At 42.9% G+C, this 19224-nt stretch overlaps 1 protein-coding gene across 1 annotated transcript; it reads right to left on the bottom strand.

Moving 5' to 3' along the window:
- Positions 1 to 5590: 5590 nt before the first annotated feature.
- On the bottom strand, positions 5591 to 7420 carry Sprr5 (small proline rich protein 5). The gene is made up of 2 exons (XM_050129344.1): positions 7335 to 7420; positions 5591 to 5882 (listed from the first exon to the last, which is right to left on the bottom strand). The coding sequence occupies exons 1-2, from the start codon at positions 7418 to 7420 to the stop codon at positions 5591 to 5593; spliced, it is 378 nt and encodes a 125-aa protein (XP_049985301.1).
- Positions 7421 to 19224: the final 11804 nt, after the last annotated feature.

Here is a 19224-nt window from a genome sequence, read left to right as displayed (position 1 = left end):
CATACACACATAAATTCATATTAGAATTTAGTTAGAGTTACCATATAATGAGGGAGAGAATGTCTAACTACACATTATATGTTATCAAAATAAAGTCCCTGTACCCCAAATGGGTTATATTATATTGAGTATTTGGCTGAAGTGATCCCATAGACCACCCCCAAAACAACTAGGTATTGCCAATTGTATTTGTTACTCTCTGCAGCCTTATTTCCAAAGATATGATTTACCTATGCCATAAAATATGGAGAATCGACTGATGCCCAGCTAGAAGATTCAGCCTAGCATTTGTGGTGGTGCTGCCAAAGGAGAAAACTAGTCACCAATCTTACCCCATTATGTGTCTGTGACCTGTAACAGTGACACACTAGTGGCATGAATGTTTTGGGAGTAACCAACCACTTTTGATTGGATTTAAGGCACATTCCTTGAGGTAGAACTCACATCTGATACTATTAATTAGGCCAAGAAACAGACTAGCTAGGCCATGGGCCCTGTGAGAAAACTTCCTACCACCACTCTGCTAAATGAACATAGCAATAAACAAATTCCTTATGTAATATTGCTATACCTATAAATCTGTCCATTGCTCAACCCTCATCAGAGAAGCTTTTTATTGTAGTAGATGAGAATTAACACAGAGACGCACAGCAGGACAATCAGCAGTGATTAAGAAACATTGGAGTTCTCAAGGCTCTGGGATCCATACAGAAGAGGAGATGAAAATATGCTAAGAGTCAGAGATGATTGATGACTCTAAGACATCATCTTCCAGACACAACAGGGATGACAGACATATGTCCACAGACCGTGACAGCACACACAGGACCCACACAAATTCAAGACAGACAAAATTCCAGCATGGAAAAGGGGAAGTAGGCACAAAAGTCTTGTGCCTAACTAAGTAGTTATTTGCAGTTGATATTTGCTGGGAGAGGGAAACTAGTCTTCTCTAATGCAGTACCACTGGGTATATCAGCTATGTTCAGGGAAGACTGACACAAAAATGACTAAACTGACTCTATCTGAGAGAGAGAGAGAGAGAGAGAGAGAGAGAGAGAGAGAGAGAGAGAGAGAGCCCATATATTGTATTCAAATGTTTTAAATAATAAGTATGTAAAATAGAATATTTGGATCTGACAAAGAATTTCTGCTTGAGTTTCCCAGTCAGGCCTTGAAGTTTGACTTACCATCCTAATTAACCAGCTCAGAAAGTAGAAGTTTAGCTGATACTACTTAACACAAAGGTGAGAGGGTTCGGATGTCACCTCAGGTTAGACTCCAAGATGAGGCAAGATGAAGATTGGGTATTCTTTCTCATGCTCCACATAGTTCACCCATGGATCCTTCGAAAGATTCTCTCTCTCTCTCTCTCTCTCTCTCTCTCTCTCTCTCTCTCTCTCTCTCTCCCTGTCTGTCTCTGTCTCTCTGTATGTGTTTAATAGTTTTTCTTTCTCTGAACTGTGCATAATACCTTCCAACTCTCAGCATCAAAACTCTTTATCCTGAAGTCCCCAGTCTATAAAGACTCATTGAAGGCAGCTGGCTAGATACCCTGCTATGCTGTGTCAGAGACCTGATGAAAAAAACCATGAGTCATGGGGTCAGAGATTGGACTCAGATTCTGAGGCCATGCTATGAGCAAAAATGACAGTACACATGTGTCCATGTTTTTGGGTGTCTGGGGGTATGTTGGTGATGGAAGAATACAAATTTGAGTCTGATGGACAGCAAGAATGTGGTTTTGGATCAGTGTATGGTGAACCTTCATGGGAAGACTCAGGAATGTATAGGTGTGAGGGTATGGACATGTGGATGCAACATTTTGTGTGTCAAAGGCGAATGTTCACAGGGCTGATGCTCACATGTGCATTCCAGTCCTCATCAGTACTGCTGAATCCATGGTTACATGTTCTTCTGCAATTGGCAAGTAGCCAGTACAGCAATTCCCCAGGCTACACATGCTCTGCTGCAACCCTGGCTGCCTGCTCAGCTACACTGAGGAGAAATAAAGACGCTTTATTAGAGGCCTTCAGATGCCCATTCCACATTTGTCTTCCAATGCTCTATGCTTGTCCATAAAGCTACAGACATTATTTTGAGCACCAACATCACTGGTGGAATTTGTGTGGTGCACAGAAAGTGTGTTTGCATTATAGAAGCATGTGTGTTACTGGATGAGCTCAGGCTTGCCTGGGTTTGCTTTCCTTATGGCTCTGTGGGTGGTAAAATCCAAAAGGATGTCTAGACTTTATACTTCTCACAACCCCCAGTAGAGTGAGAATATTTATGTTGCAAAGAACACAGGTGAGAAAAAAAAAAGCAGACCTGAACTTTGAATCTGAGCTGTACCACCTACATGATGTATTTACTATGGCAAATAGACAATCTCTGCGTCTGTCTGGGGAATAATGACACTGGCAACAACAGCTTGTGATACAGTAGGTTGGTGTGGCTGTCTTCTGGGAGCCTCTGCCTCAGCCAAGCCTCAGTTATTTAGTTATTCCCTTGGTTTAGTGCTCTCAGTTCTTATTCTGGAGGCTTTAGCTTCCATAAGCAAAACACCTAGACCTCACTGACAGCCTACATTGACTTCGCAAACTGGCTGGATAGATCGTTCCAAGGACGGGATCCATCCTGAGCAGCTCTTTAAAAGGGAGATTTCAGAAGAGAATGGTGACTACTAAATTGGGTTCTACAGCTACTACACACAGAGACACACATGCGCCGGGAGGCATATGAAAATAAATGGAAGAGAAAATTAAGTGCAGCACACGAAGTCTAAAGTAAGTCTTAATGTTAAGTTATGGAGGGAGTAAAAACAAGACATCAGAGCCAACTTAAAAAAAATTCTGGGAAGATAATACAAAGGGTTAGAACTGGGCAGTGATGGCAGCCACCTTTATCCCAGCACTCAGGAGGTAGAGGCAGGCGGATCAATGTGAGTTCGAGGCCAGCCTGGTCTGCAAGAGCTAGTTCTAGGACAGGCTCCAAAACTATAGAGACATTCTCTCTTGAAAAACAAACAAACAAAGGATTAGGGAGAGGAGACATGACTTGGAGACACCTGGTGACTCCTGAGTCAGACATCTGAGTGGGGAGTATTTGCATTACCTAGAAACTCAGTCAGGGCTTACATACCTTACTGGTGATTTTTTTTATACGTCAGATGAGTTTCTGTTGAATGCAATGTTCTGGGGTAAGGGTTATGAGCTACAGATCACAAAACCGGTACCTTCCACTTAGATTTCTGTAATCCTCAGCAGTTATGAGTGGCCATGTTTTCTTACCACCTCACTCTGGAAGTCAGGGATGGGAAGACTGGCTTTTCTGGGAACACTGGGCACTGGCATGCTTAGCTTGAACTAAAAGCAGTTCAATATTGCCCTCCTCCCTTTGAGACCCAAACTCTCCTACTCCTGTTCCCATCCCTTCGTCCCTCCACAGACATCCGAGGCTCCTATGAGAAGAGCTGTAATTCTAGCAAGGCCAGGTTCCCCTTCCTTTCCTCAGAAGATTGTGTTGTTCTCAGTGTGTCTTCTCTAACACACCAAAGCCGTGAGGGAGGAGGCTAAGTGCAGCTCAGGCCATCCCTTCATTGGATTCGGCTTTGTCTGTTTGCCTGGCAATACTGGTGTCCTAGCTTTTATGGGAACTGTTAAACCAAGAGGCCTGGAACCCCGCACTACATTTCTACATTTGTATCATGCTCATCCCATTCTGAGAAAATGAGGAGGTGCTTCAAGGTACATTGATACATGATGGATGATAAACAGGTAGAGAGATGAGCAAGTGGGAAGATGTTGATACGTGATGCATACATGGGCTAAATGCATAGCGGAGAAAAATTGCTCATCCATCCAAGGGCGCCGAAACCTTTGATCTTAAGCTAATTTTTCAGTCTCTGGGGTTTATATTATTTGTTGGGAATGAACCAAGCTTTTAAATTTATATTATTTTCTTCTTTGGATATGTCTGTGGATTTTCAGTGACTGTCTCTTGAAACACAGAACCACTTACAAGGTATGTGGGTATAGAACAGGAGGTTTAAATGCCCAAATCTGCAGACTGATTTTGTAAAACAAGTCTGATGGAAAGAAATGGGGCTTGGATCTGGAAAGATGACTCGGCAGCTGTTAAGAAGGCTTGCTGGTCTTGCTCTGACTTGAGTTCCCAGAAGTCATATGCGTTGGGTGGCTTACACCTGTACTCTTGCACACAACTCCCCTAAATAGAAAATGAAAAGTAAAAATTTCCCAAGTATCTATTTATTTTCACTTTCTGTGTATGAGTCTTTTGCTTGCACGTGTATCAGTGTATCATATGGGTCTAATGCCCACAAAGGCAGAAGAGTGTGTTTAATGCCATGGTATTGGAGATACAGACAATAGTGAGAGCCACAAGGATGCGGGGAACTGAACCTGGGTCTTCTGTAAGAGCATCATCCATTTTTCTTATTTGCTGATTCATCTCTCCTGCCTGTCACATAAATCTTTTTTAAAAGAACTAAATGGAGACAGATAATTAAAACAATAGAGATAAGAAGTTAACATTATGTATGAGCCTGAAGCATCTACCATCCAGAGGAACAGCCTAAGAGAATTCCCGACCTGGAAAAAAGATGGAAGATGGGATTCTGATAAAAAATCTCATTGTGGCAGCTGGGTACAAGTGTGGTGGGCACACACTGTTTGCTTAGACAACCTCTTGACTGCACACTTGGTTAGTCTGAAAAAAAATGAGCTCTTGAACTTATACGAGAACTTTGAGATTCTGGTTTTAATTTCCTTAGACCCATCAGGCCCTGGACTGTGCTCAGAGTTAGAATTTATTTTTTTCCATACTTTTTCCAGTACTGTGCAGTTTTTTTTTCTCTTGAGTTCTCTTACCAAGGATGGCATATTTAACTCACACATTCTCTGTAGTACAAACTATGCTCCACAGTTTCTTTATGGTGCTCCTGTCTTCTACAGGTGTGTGTATGCTTGTGTGTGTGTGTGCACACGCACTCTCACTCAAGCACACGAGTGAGCACACAAGCTCACATGCTCTCGATGACGAAGCCCCTACCTCTCACTCCTTACCCCAGGAGGACCATTGAAAATGTCTGGTATTTATAGCACTGCGCATGCCAGTGCCCCTTCTCCTCAATACACAGGGAGTTTGCGTTGGGAGAGGAATACAAATCCTCAGAACTGCAGTGTTTTCAACAACAGAATCATCAGAGACATTTGGTGCCAGAGGAATTCTCCTTTAATTGTTTGGGAAGGGTGATGGGAAAGGGCGTCTGGGCGTGCCGCCTGGGTTTCCAGCAGGGCGATGTAGACACATGTTAGTGAAGATGATTAGGCAGTTCAGAAGTAGATCTTTGTCAGAGATGCAAGCTGCAACTGCTAATTAAGAAAGGGGCTGAGATGGAGGAAGCTCCAGCCTAGTAGCTTCTTTTCCAAGTGTGGACTATGGCTGCATCCAGAAGCAGGGCTGAGCGCATATATGGCTGGTGCGGGGAGGAATTCCAGATGCTGAGCAAGAAGGACAGAGGTCATGTTCTGTCTTCCTGACGATTCTCCTCTGGCCACAAGCTGAGAGCTCACTTCTGCTTTGACTTCTGGCACTGCTGAGGTGGAGGACACTTCTGTTGGCACTTGGGAGGAGGCTGGCAAGGCTGCTTGGTCTGCTGGGGTTGGGGGCAGCACTGCTGTGGGGGAGCACACTGCTGGGGTGGGGCGCACTGCTGGGGCGGGGGGCAGCACTGCTGTGGGGGGGCGCACTGCTGGGGTGGGGCACACTGCTGGGGTGGGGCACACTGCTGGGGTGGGGGGCAGCACTGCTGTGGGGGGGCGCACTGCTTCTGCTTCTGCTGAGACATTCTGGATTTCCAACTAGAAACAAGCACAAGGAATGAGACAAACTGAGTCAAAGATCCTGGGGGCAGGTGATTCTCCTTGCTAGTCACATGCCACATGCTGCTGTTCTGACCCTGATGTGATTGTTTTATGTATTTAAGGTGTGTGTGTGTGTGTGTGTGTGCGTGTGTGCTTGCTTACATGTTAAGTTTAACTAAATGTTTGTATGCTGTTTCAGTTCTTTATGAAAAACAGAAAATCAAAAAACAAGGAATGAATGAGGGGAGGTAGAAGGGATGGAGGAAAGGAAAAGAAAAAGAGAATGAGAGGAAGAAAAATGTTTAAAAATTTTCAAAAGAGGGAAGAAGGAAAAGGACACCAAGAAAGTGGTGTCCTTTTCCAAGAAAGAGAAAGAAAGACGTAGACATAAACAGCTATGTATGTTATAGATAAAACTGTGGATCTGAAGACAGAATTTCCTGGGACCTGGATCCTGCCTAAAGCACTACAGCTTTTGGTTTCCATCAATGTGCTTTTCTCTACCAACCTCTTCCAGGGTTGCTGTCCAAACCAGCGTGTAAAAATACATCCGAGCTTGCTAACATGCATGGATGTACCTATTAGAACCCACCCATCCACAGAGGCTCCAGAACTGACTTAACACAGTGTCAACTTAGCAAATAATTGTATAAGAATTTAAAATAAGCATTTTAACCTTTCTCTAAGGGAATTTTCCAAACCGAGAGGCCCAGAGGTAGATGCAGGGAACCATCTAGATTCAGTCTTTTGGCTGCTTTTGAAGAAAGCAACTCAGACAAGGAGGCACATTTCCATAACCACCCAGCACAGGCCAGTGGAGAAGGGGTCCCATGGTTCCCAGAGCAGGGGTCTTCTTAAGGCTTCACTGTACTGTCCCTGCTGTTCTGTATTTCCTGGCTCCCCCACTCTGTCCTAAGCCAAGTCAGCATGCTTCATTTCTTCCCTGGACCCTGATTTTTTTCCCTGAAGGGCAACTTTGCCAGTGAGCCCAGAGCTGGTTTTCCTCTCCTGGTTCCTTCTTAACACCCGTCAAAACACAATGCCTGCACCTTGCCAGCCCTTGTAGAGCCCTCTTCTGCTTCCGGTCAGTCTCCCCAGATCTTCAGCCAGATAACTTGAAGGCCCAATGTTGGCTTAAAATGGTAGGGAAGAGGCTGGGGCCCAGAGAAAGCCTCCCTTTCTGACCACCCAGAGACCGAATCCCAGTTGTTGGAATACACACAGAGCCAGGCAGCTCTGAGCGTCCTACCTCAATGGACTTACCAGAGTTCACCAGAGACTGGAGTGCAGAGACACCAAGCTGTATGGGGCGCTCTCAGCTGGCCCACCTTTTATACATGTCACCTCTCTGCCTGGGGCCATGAGGTGGCCTAGGATTGGGGTGTACTAATTAGTCTCTAGTCACAATAGGACCCATCTGCCCTTCCTCAAATTTCAGGTTTTACTCACCCCCTAAGGGTGGCAACCTCCCTCTTGGCATGGCGGGACTTGGGGATGACAATGACCTCACCATCGCCCTTGCCCCACCTCCCCATCGCTTTACAAGGGTTGGCCTTGGATTTCCAAATCCACTCGTGACTTTTGACTTAGAACCTTGGCATCTGGGATAGTCCCAAGCAGGCATTCAGGACAGTGCTGGGCGTGGGGGCTCTGAGGGCTGTGAGGGGAGTGTTTTGAGACATTCTGGTGGGCAAAGGGGTTGGGGTAGCCCTAGGCGTCTGTTCAGATAGCTTTGTTATCAGAGAAATGGCAGAGGAGGTGACTGGTTCTCTTAGGGCTTCATTAAATTAAGGAAAATTAAGTCTTTGATTTGTTCGCACTGCACTGGTGGGAAGACAATGTGATTTTCTTCTTCTTTTTGTCATCTAAGCAGGAACTTGGGGCTGCAGCCCTCTGTGCTGCCTGCTATTGGGAAAACCATTAGTTCCTATCAAGATAAACTGGGTGGTTACAGTAGACGATGCTTATCTCTCTGCTCCTCTGCATATGTATAAGTTACTCAGACTGCAGGGTTCCCAGGAAGTGATTATCATGAACACTGGTGGAGGGGTGGGGGAAGTAGGAAGCATTGAGTTAGCATGAGCTCATGGAAGACTCCAGGTGGCTGGGTGGTGGAGTCTGGGCTCTGAGGGCAGCAGCCCTGGTTTCCTCCACACTCCTGTTGGGGATCCTGGACACAGACTTCACTGCTGTCCTATCTGAGAAAGGATGGCGTGGTGCTCCAGCTGGGGAACTGCCTTTGCCGCTTGAGTAACTGAGCACTTAATGTTTTAAGCTTCCATTTCCTCTTCCTCGTTTGCTAATGAGGATAATGACACCACCCTGCATGTCAGGAGTTAGGATTAAGATGAAGCGCCTAGACAAAATGCTTGGGCAGATAAGTGTTCAATTGTTAACTGCTTCATGGAATTGAGCTTTTTACATAACCAGAGTAAGATGGACTCTTGAAATACTAAATAGGTAGCCGAAGGAAACTGAAGGCAGCCAGAGGCACTTGACACCCAGTGTCACCAGATATTGAATTAAAGACATAGGAGGAATACAAGATTACTGTATTCATGGTAGCAACATTTAAACAACAATGGACGGCAAACTAACATGATGAGATTTTTAAGTGTTCTGGTTAACAAGGGGGAAGTGTCTGTGTGGGTCTTGTGTGGGTAGCTGATCTGTGCTCATGTGTGTCTAAGAGCACAACACAGAACACAGGGAAGCAAAAAGGAAGAGCTACAGGGTGAGGACGGAAGCTGTGAACATGGCATGGCTGTTACACACAGGAAGTCCCGAGTGCTTGAATGAGCAGTCCCTATAACAATGAAAAAACAAACACACACATTAAAACAAAAAGAGAAAAAGGTCTGGGTCAAAGAAGAAAATTCTAACAAATTAAAAAAATTAGCAGCATTTATTGGCTATTTTTATTCTATAAAATGCAGTGGGTATTCTAATGAGCTGTGCCGCAGACACCTACAGACAGAGAAGTACTGAGGAAAGCAGAAACAGAACAACAGAAGCAGAGTGGTTGTTTTAAATCCCCTTTCTTATGAAGAATAAAGGATGGGCTCACCACAGGAGCTGAAACTTACCAGCTTTGGGAACTCTTCTCTCCTCTCCTCCTCTCTTCTCCTTTCCTCTCCCTTCCTCCCATTTTCCTCTCCACTTCCTCTCCTTCCTCCCCTTCTCCTTCTTCCTCTCTCCTCTTCTTTCTTCTCTCTCAATTCTTTTGTCATTTCTTCTTTTTTCTCTTTCTTTGCCTACAGCTCCTCTTTCTCCCCTTCTCATATCTCTTTCCTGTTTTCTAGAAGGAAATACAAATAATTCAACAATGTGTCTCGTTGTTACAACAGGAAACTTTAGCATGAGGGACTAAATTCCAGCCTGGTGTGCTGGATCTAGTGAAGAAGCTAAGTCCAAACCCATCAACTATAAGTACATAGTAAATCACTCAAATAAGATGCTGCATAGTACAGATATCAAAATATCTATTAAACTATAGTCCTGATCAACTTGGGCCATACTCTGCATGTGGACAAGGAGCTAAGAAAGACCCCAAGGAATCTATGTCTTCTTAAGAAATAAATTCCTTCAGCCTGGTATCATTCACCTAGAAGTAACTGTGCCTAAATGGGCATAAGGAAGGAGTTTTAGCTCAGGACCCCAAAAGCAGCATGGAAAGGCCATATGGGTAGGCTTTCTGGAATAGGCAGTTACTCATTGGGCTGAGTTGCCCATGTACTGCCCCTAGGCCTAGGACACAGGGGAAGAAAGTGGTCAGGCCCTTGCTATTTCTAAGATAACAAAGCAGGAAAGAGCTCTGCTAGTTAGTTCTACATCTGGGAACTGGAGCCGTGCCAGTGGGTTGGGGTAGTGAGTGCTTCTCCTTTACATATATATTTCTATTGTTCATCTTAGATTAGCTGAGTAAATGAAACTCAAGGGTCTTTAGTAGCATGTCTACATTGTTGAGTAAATTGTGAACAGCTACTAACTGGTGCATTTGGCGTGCTAAATCTGGTAAAGCTTTTCTTACATGTGCCTAAGCACCCAAAACAGATGTTTTGTGGTGATGTCGGCAACCTCAAAAATGTATGATGTAATATTGCTTCTGCTGCCAGAGGACCAAAGGAGAAGGTAATCTAGAAGTCACTAATAAAGCCATTGGTTATTTTAATCTCTGGATGATGCCTTCCACTGACCTTCATCAGTTTCATTTTCTGTCATGTTCTTCAATCTCCCATCTCCCTTACACACATACACACATACGCATACTGTGGCCCACGTGCTCATGGGATCATAGACCAGCACCCTAAAAGTTGATAGGGTTGAACGTGGTATCTTCTACCAATTTCCAAAGCACATGCATATGCACCCTTTTTGCCTTAGCTCCTTGTTTGTTCCCTGGTCATGGACCTCAACTCTGAACCTTCCCATACTCCTAAGACTCTGTGTGGCAGCTGATGGTGTTATTCCCTGCACATGTTTCCCTTGGAGCTCTTATCATCATGATTTCAGTTTCATGAATGTAAACAGAGTGGTATGAGGTGATGTGAGAGCTGTGTGTGCTGGGGGAGGATGTGGAAAGAATCCCCCATGGCCGAGGGTACCCAAGGCTGGCAAATAGATCCCCATGTGCTTGTTTTTAGTCTGAAACACCAATAGCACATCGGCTCCAAAAAGGACTTCAACCTAGTTGGGCCAGGAGGGGCCAGGGCTGAGCTTAACAAAGTACATTCAGCCAGCAAGTGTAGAGGGTCAGACTATACCAAGGACTGTTGGACTGGAAACTGGGTTTCTGGTCTTAGGAACATGTATCTGGCCCAATGCAATGGAAGATCTGGAGCTCAGAGATTGACACTGTGAATCAGGACCTGGAAAATAACAGGGAAGAACCAGTGTGTCATAGAGCCCCGAGAAAAGGCCTTGGGACATGGCTGGCGCCAACAATGAAGCACCAGAGAAGATGGGGAAACCCCTAGACTAAAGATTTCCTTACAGGAGACTCCCTATTAGTCTCCTAGTGCCTGAAAAAGATTATTATTCAGAACAGGAAGTAAATCAGTTTCTGTGAAATGAGTTAAAGCATTACAGCAGAAAGAAAGCAACCACATGCGAGAAGGTGTTACGTGTCCCTGGAACGAAAGAAATTGGTATAGAGTGGTGGGGGCCAGTGGCGATGACCAGTGGAAAAGCTTGTGGACCAGACTGCATGAGAAGTCTGATACCCCAGACTTGCCAGGAGATTTGTTTCAGTACAGGAGCCTGGGCCTTGGCTCTGAGCAGTGCAGTGGTGAATACCACAATTTTAAAGAAGGTTTGATTGGCATAAAGAGGGATAAAGGCAAGGCGTGTGTATTAGGGAAATCCAGGTATGCTCTCAGATTGCCCAATAATTACTGCGTGCTACTGTCGGATAATTGGCCTCTTTCCAAGCTGAGGATTTTGTCTGCTGTAGAAGATAATTAACCTGAGGATTGCCACTGTGTGGGTATGGAATGCTTTTTCCCATAGGGAATAGGAAGCCAAAGAAGGGACAAGATGGAAGCACTCTAGACACTCATAGAACCCACACTATGAACCAGGACAGGAGAAGCTGAGAAAGGGAGACACACAGAGTGGATGGGAAGGAGAGGTGGTAAGACCCTTCCCCTGGGCAGCAGCAACAAAAGAGAGAAGGAAAGCAGGCCTAAGAATCATCCAACTAAGAACACATTCATGCTGGAGGACTGACAGGCTAGAAGGAAAGGCAAGGAATTAAGGGAACTCATTATTCCAAGTAACAAAATTGGAGGACATGGAGGTTAGACCTGGGAGGAGGAAGCATAGCGGCCAAACTTCTGTCCATACACGTGTGTGGTGGTGGGTGAGGGCACCTAAGAAGCAGAACAATGACAGAGGGGGGAGAGGGAAGTGGAAGGAGGGAGATTTTCCCTTCGAGTACTTGCTATGTGCTGATCTCTAGTATAGGGGAGAAGAAAAGGCAGCTATGACCAAGGGAGCTTAGGGCCAGGCACGGCATCCATCCCCGAGACAGTCACCTAGGTAAGCACCAGAGTGTCCGAGCACAAATGTTGCCAGAGCTGGAAGAAGTCGGATGGTCAAATAGAGTATCCCAGCTCCCTACCAACAATGATGCCATTCTTAACAATGCACAGAAGAGTCATGATTGTAGCTTTTAGAGCAGTGTTCTCAGCCTTCCTAGTGCTGTGATCCTTTAATACAGATCCTTCAACATGATGATCGTCAACCAAAAATTATTTTCGTTACTACTTTATAACTGAAATTTTGTTACTGTTATGAATTGTAATGTAAATATTTTGGGGGACAGAAATTTGCCGAAGAGGTCACAACCAACAGGTTGAGAATGTTTTAGAGACATTGATTTAATGATAGTAATTTTTATATCTTTGGAAGGTCTTTAGTTTGTTGGTTTATATTTGATACTATTCTCTTTACTATTTTTAAGAATTACCTTTATTTTGTGAACTATGATCATTGTAAAAGACCTTTGCTTTTAAATGACAACACAAAATATCATTATTCATTATACTTAAAATTATATTCAGTGAAACTCTAAAACCTATATATGCTAGTGTGGGACATGTCTTGCCAGGACTAAATATGGAACAAATGAGTAAGATAAAGGAAGTGATTTGTTTGAAGTCATATTTTATTAAAATATCAGAGAGGCCTTGCATTCTAGATACCTAACCATTCCAAAGCAAACTAAAATAAACAAACAAACAAATTAGGACTTGGGTTGATGTCACAATCTCAGTCTGAAAGTCTCCTCCTTCTGCCCTCTCCACCTGGATGCCAGACCTTTTCAGGTGGCAGGAGCAGGCCTGTTACGACACCTACTCCTGCCTCTTACCTGTCCTTGACTCTAGCATACAAAGCACAACTATGGCCTGACCTTCTTTCCTGGGAGACATGCTGTGGCCTGCACCATGACCTCACTGGGATGGAACTAGGTCTCCCAGTCCTATCCGCTGCTCAGATCAGGGGATTGACCCCTCTGCACATCTGTCCTATTCCTGACACTTCGAAGTCTCTCCTCAAGGGAAACAAGCAATTTGCCTACAAAGGTCCACACCTGACTTTTCCATGTGCAGACCCTGTGGTTTTATCTTTCTAATAGAGGAATTCTGGAATATTGAGGTACGCAGAATGATTGATAGGTTGATTACGCTCTGTGGTTCTGAGGTATGGAATAAAGCCTCTGAAAGGCTGAGGCCCTCAGGAGGTGCCTGAGGCCCCTGCTCTCACTGAAAAACTCATTCACTCCCGTGATTCGCACCACCTCTGTACTGACCTAGACTTTTACCTGTACTTCGGATCTGTGATGTCTAGACATCATGGTACATCTTGAATACAATGTTATGTTTTTATTCTGTGCATGCATACCTTGAACCCCATAATTCAAAATTATTATTTGTTTTTTAAAATTTAATATGTTGTGTAAAATATTCCTCATCTGGCTACCTATGACCACCTTTGTTTCAATACATTCAAAACTTAAATTTCTGTTCCTCCCCTTTTCTTTCATGTTCTATTTGCAGGAATAAAATCTCTACCTACTACCTACTCAGCAGTCCCAGCCAGACCCTAGACATAACCTCTGACTCTGTCACTTAAAGAGATAAAGCTATGAGCTTTGGCCTTTGCCTATGGAGAGAGAGAGATGCTGTTTCAAATCTCTTTTACTCCATATTCCCTTCTACATATAACAGCTCCTTCTCTCTTTTTCTCTCATCTTCTCTCTCTCTCTCTCTCTCTCTCTCTCTCTCTCTCTCTCTCTCTTTCTGGAAAGATGTATCATAGACTTATGACTTGGTTTATGATTTTTTTCCATAACAACAGTACAAAAGTGATACATATTAAGTAGAACATACATTTTGAGTCTACACATAGGTATTCTGTTTTTCACTTTGTATAAAGTATTCAGTAAATTACAGAAAATATTCAGCAACAAATTACAATATAAATTTGGTGCTAGATGGTTCTTCCCAACTGTAGGCTAATATAACTATTCTGAGTACATTTAATAAGCATAGGTAAGCTATAAGTGTGTGGCTTAGATGCATTAAAATCACTTTTATTTATAATGCTTTCAGCTTATGATTGGTTTATTTACATGAAACTACACTGTAAGCAGAGAGCATTTGGTAGAAAGAGAGTGAACATATTTAAGAAGAGTGTAACTGGGTATATCTAGTAATATTATATTATATAATATATATCTAAGAATATCTGTACTATTAAAATTGCCTATAAACCTGAAATTAGATCAAAATAAGCATTTTTAAATAAAAATGGACCTATGTTACTCTCCTCCACAGAATCTCTGAAAGGGCTGTCATTCCCATTACCTACAGGACAAAGTTGGAATTCCAGCATGAAGGAGCCCTACCTCTTCTCCAGCCATCCCACATGCTCTTGTTCATGTGTTATGTCCCATCTAAATGAGCTGACATAGTTCCTGGTTGACAACTTGATGCTTCCTTTTCTCTACTGAGATGTTTTTGTCTCATAGTTTTTGCATGGAAATCTATGAAAACCCAGCTCCCCTTGCTGATCTCCAGGTTTAGACAGAGCGGTGAATGGAACTATATAACTTATATAACTGTTTATGAACTGGCTGCTGTGCTTGGTCCCCCATTTTGTATGGCTGGTTTCTCTCTCCTTATAATGCAGACACAGAATTTCTAAGGGATACCTTGTTGTTCTAAATGGATACAGACAGGGGCAGAAAACCCAAAGAATGCATTTGATGAACTCAAAGTTTCCAAGAGTGATCACTGACTGTCAGCTCTTGTCACTGAAGGCACCGACCAAGTGTCATCAAGTCAAAACAGCTGTCATGTTGTATTGTTTTACTCCCATGTCTCTTTGAAGGGCTACCTCTCCTCCATAGAGATAAATACCCTATTATATTAGATAAACCGAAACTGGAGAGTAAAGAAATCTGTATGTTTAAGCTTAGTGCGTGCATAGGGTGGGAAATGCAAGTAACAGGCAGGTGGCAGACACAAGTCCTCTTCTAAATCTACCTTTCACCCAGCTTCAGATTTGCCAGATTTTTATAAGACACACTTCAAAATTATTTTTAAATATTCCAAAGTGGTAATCTATGGAATTTAGATGGGTTTGGTGAAATACATATGCTGGTCTTGAAAGATCCCTAAGATCCATAGTGTCTACGATGTTCTAAGGAATAGTTGCTATGTATGTCCTGATATGAGAGGGAATTTTGAGCTGGAAGTCTCTATTTCCTAAAGAGCATCTAAGAGAATTATGAATCTCTTTGCTGGATCTAGATCTAATAAAGAAATTATAACATATGTAATAAGTGGATAGAAATCATCTCCTCACTTGGGTTTCTATGATGTTTGGAATCAGCCAAGAGACAATAGAAAATCAAAATAACAACAAAAAAAACTACAGTAAACTAAAGAAAATAGACGAGGTGGATCTTATTAACGGGTAGTGCCTGGGAGGAAAGAGAAGGGGGATGAGACTGCTCTGGACATTGTCAGGGTCTCAGCAGAATGTGCATCTGGGTCTAAAATGGATGGGTGGGAAGGCTTCTTTTTTAGGGACTAATTTTTGTTTATCTTTCTTGCTTTTCTTCTGAGTCTTTCTCTAGATAGAGTCGAATTTGAATAAATCTTCCTGCCTCCATCTCCCAAGCCCTGAACTTCCAGACTGAGCTACTACACCTGACAAGAAATACAATTTTTAAGAACCTGTACAATAGTTTTGATGGAAACATCCCTTATTCTTCTAGATTTGTTTTTATATCTATGAATGCTTGCCTATATGTGTGTCTACACACCAAACATGTACCTGGTGCCTATAGAGGTCAGGAGAAAGTGTCAGATTCCCTGGAACTAGAATTACAGATTTTGTGAGACACTAAATGGGAGCTGGCAATTGAACGTGGATCCTCTGGAAGAGCAGCAAATGTTCTTCACCACTGAGCCTTTCCTCCAGGCCCTCTCTTTGATAGCAGATGCTCAGAGGCCATTCTTCCCTATTCCCCAGGCTTTATAACTAGAGAGAAATTTAGAAAAAAAGGGAGTTAAAACAAATGAAGCACGGTAAAATAAAAAAGCAAAGAGACTTCTTCCAAAGGATGACTAAACTGTCTATGTGAGTATAATCCATGAAAAGTTAATGGCATTAGGCCATTGGCCATTGTTTGTACAATAAAGAATGCTTTTTCAGGACCCTAAACAGCCCTTTTATGCCCCCACAAGTGACAGCTTCTTGTCCTCTCTTAGTAGGAGATGGTTGCCACACCTCAGCTCACACCCCGGTGGGCCACACTGAGGAAATGATGCTTTCATTCACTGCCTTCTAGCAAATAGTTTCACAAATACTCTTGAGGCCGCTGCAGGCTTCAGCACTATAATGGATATTAAATATAGAGCACTGTAAATTGGTTCTGATGAATTGTATGTATTAGATATATAGGTGCTCATGGCAAGATCCTTTTAGTGTGAAAATGTAAGTTCACATCTTGTTTCTTAAAAAACTAAAGAGATATTACCAAAATACACATTTTGAAATATAATTCCACTTTAGGTGGTAGAAACCCAGTCTTGGTTTTCCATAGGCATAAACCACACAATCCCACAAAGTGAGCACAGCAATTCAACAAAGCACAACAAAAAGGAGCTAAAGTCTGTGTCTTGGGAGCTTTAAGTCTCATTGTACCTGGTTCCTGGTCTCTGATAAATCCCTTTTATTCTCAGTAGTGAGGCTGTGGCTTAATAGAAGGAGGCAGTGGTGACTTCCTTCCTGCCTCCACCTCCCTTTCCAAACACACCCTCAACAGGGACAATACTGGCATGTGGGTGTGTGAAACTCAGAGAAGCAGGTATCATGTTTGCTTCCAGGTAGGGAGATCAGACATTGTGTCTGGAATTCTGAGTCACATCAAGCTTTCGTGAAGGTGGGTCTCTCTATGTCCTGTATCACATGCTCCCGTACACACATGTGCATGTTCACACATACACACAGAATGTGTTCCACTATTATGCAAGAGGCTTCTCTTTGCAGTGTTCTTCTTTTAGAACTAATGAAAGTATATACTTAATGTAACTTAAGCATTGTTGAATACCAACGATTATCTAAGCACAGGACTGGGTACCATGGAAAATGGTGGCAATGTAAATTTTCTTGTTTAAGTTGTTGGTGTCTACATGAAGAATATGAAGGCAAATAAAGAAGCTCAACATTTATGTGAATACCAAAATTTATGTGAATATCTTTTTTAAAGCTTTATTTTTATTATTTTGCCTATGTGCATGTGTGTACATCTGTGAATGCCATGTCTGTGCGGGTGTTCATGGCTGTTGAAAGAGGAAGTCAGATCTGCTGCAGCTGTAGTTAACAGCAGGTGTTGGGAGCAAAGCTCAGGCTCTTTGGAATCTGGTTTTTTGAAAGAGCAGCAGATACTCTTAACCACCGAGTCATCTCTTCAGTCTCTGACTCTTGCATGTCCAGTGAGAATCTGGTTATAGAGAGAGAAAAACACCTGTCTGAGGGAAATAACTTAAAGAACTTTTTATGATCAAGCAGAATTGTGATAAGATGAGCTGTATGTCCTGTGGTGGCCAAGAATGCACCCACAGATAATCTACCTTTTGAAACCACCACTGCAGGCAGGTTAAGAAGCAGTGAAGTTAGGTATGGATGACCTGGATCATCATGAGGTTAATAAGAAGTTCCACCTCCCAATAGAAGACATGGGAGAAGTAGTTTGACTGTCATCCAGGCTGGGAAGGAAGTTGAAGAAGTCCCTGGGAATAGAGCGTGGGCACTTGGGTGGGCTTTTACCGAAGTTCCTGGGGATAGAACATGGAATACTTGCAAAGCAGTAATGACGAAGAGAAGATAGTACGATGCGGCCAGGAGGTCAAAGCTAACCTAGGAAACAGATTTTTCTGTTTGGAAATGAAGCTTTGCTCCATAGGGAGAGGACAGAGGTTGAATGAAGTCATCCACCTTCATTATATATTACTAATTTCCAATATTGTGCTTCCTGTAGACTAGAAAAGAAAAATAATAAACAATTAAAATAGAAACTTTAAATATAAATTGCATCACAAAACTTTCCTCATCCACAAGAAATGACACTTTTTTCACTACCATAGTCTTCCCTAGCTCTATTAGAATCCTAGAAAATCGGTTCTTAAGAAACGGATGTATAGGATTTATTGTTCTAAATATTATTAAGTTCCTGAGGATGTAACCACGCATGTCTTTCCCAAGACAGGCACAAAGCCAGTCCCATTGACTAAGATCTCAGTACTTGTTCCAAGAAATAAAGCCTTGCAGGGTAAGAGAAAACACTAGAGAAACATTTGCTTTGGGGAAGTGGAATAAAGTTTTAAATACCAAAGCAAGCCATCAATCATCTAGTGATGTCTTCCAGTAAGTTCTGATATGGGTTACTGTGCAATAAATACTTGCTGAATGAGTACTGTAAATAGAAGGCTGTGGGAGGCTGTTTAAGAGATGGTTGCATGAGCAACAGCTTCTTTACTCCATTCTAAAAGAGGAATGTGGGCGCATGGACGCGCACGCGCACGCGCGCACACACACACACACACTTCCTTCATACACACTAAGAAGCACACTTGTTTGAAGATTTTGATCTGGTTTTGTGCACACTTATGTCTATGTTTCTCTTTGAGGAATGGTATAAACAGAATGGTGATTTCATGACCCAAGTTTCAGATTTATCTCTCTGGGCTTCTCCTTCTGCTGCATGGCACTTGATTTTGCAGCCAAAATCATTACCTACGTTGGCTATGGTCTTAGATAACACAACACAGTATGGCATGTCCACTGATGAATCATGGGAAATGCACAGTATGGAAGCAGAACTCACTCAGTTGTGCCCCAAAAGACATCATTCAGCATTAAACAAGCGCTTCCTGTTTCAGGCATTGAACTTTGCTTTGGAATTCAGAGATAAATAAAACAGAACTTGCCCCTGAAAGATTCAGTGAACGATTTTAGTAAGACAACAGTGAGCTCTTTGGCAGAGTCCCATAGAGGCTGCAGTATCACATAGATAGGAACGTAAACATCCCAACGCTGTTGCCCATAGCTTCCCAGGAAACATAAAGCCCACTCAGTACTGTTTCCTACCGACCTTCATCATGAGTTGAAGGTAAACATGTTCTTCCCTGCCTCTCTCTACCTGAATTCTGATTTAGAGATAGCTTTTACTACTTATGCTGGCTTAGAAAAATTTTGCCTTCTCAGTATTTGGCCTCCCCCAAAGTCCCTTTGAGACCATTCCATCATTCTATAACCCTTCTGT

The sequence above is a fragment of the Alexandromys fortis genome, unplaced genomic scaffold (assembly GCF_014885135.2).
Source record: "Alexandromys fortis isolate MF-2015 unplaced genomic scaffold, M_Fortis_MF-2015_v1.1 scaffold_299, whole genome shotgun sequence".
Classification (NCBI taxonomy): domain Eukaryota; kingdom Metazoa; phylum Chordata; class Mammalia; order Rodentia; family Cricetidae; genus Alexandromys; species Alexandromys fortis.
Note: the sequence above shows the minus strand (reverse complement) of the source record. Positions and strands in the feature narration are given on the sequence as shown.

Bases quoted from the DNA above. Each gene is read 5' to 3' on its own strand.
- Sprr5 (XM_050129344.1), bottom strand. From the start codon at position 7,420: ATGGGGAGGTGGGGCAAGGGCGATGGTGAGGTCATTGTCATCCCCAAG. The intron at 5,883-7,334 runs GTGAGTAAAACC...GCTTGTTTCTAG, and splicing joins GAGGTTGCCACCCTTAGGGG to TTGGAAATCCAGAATGTCTC.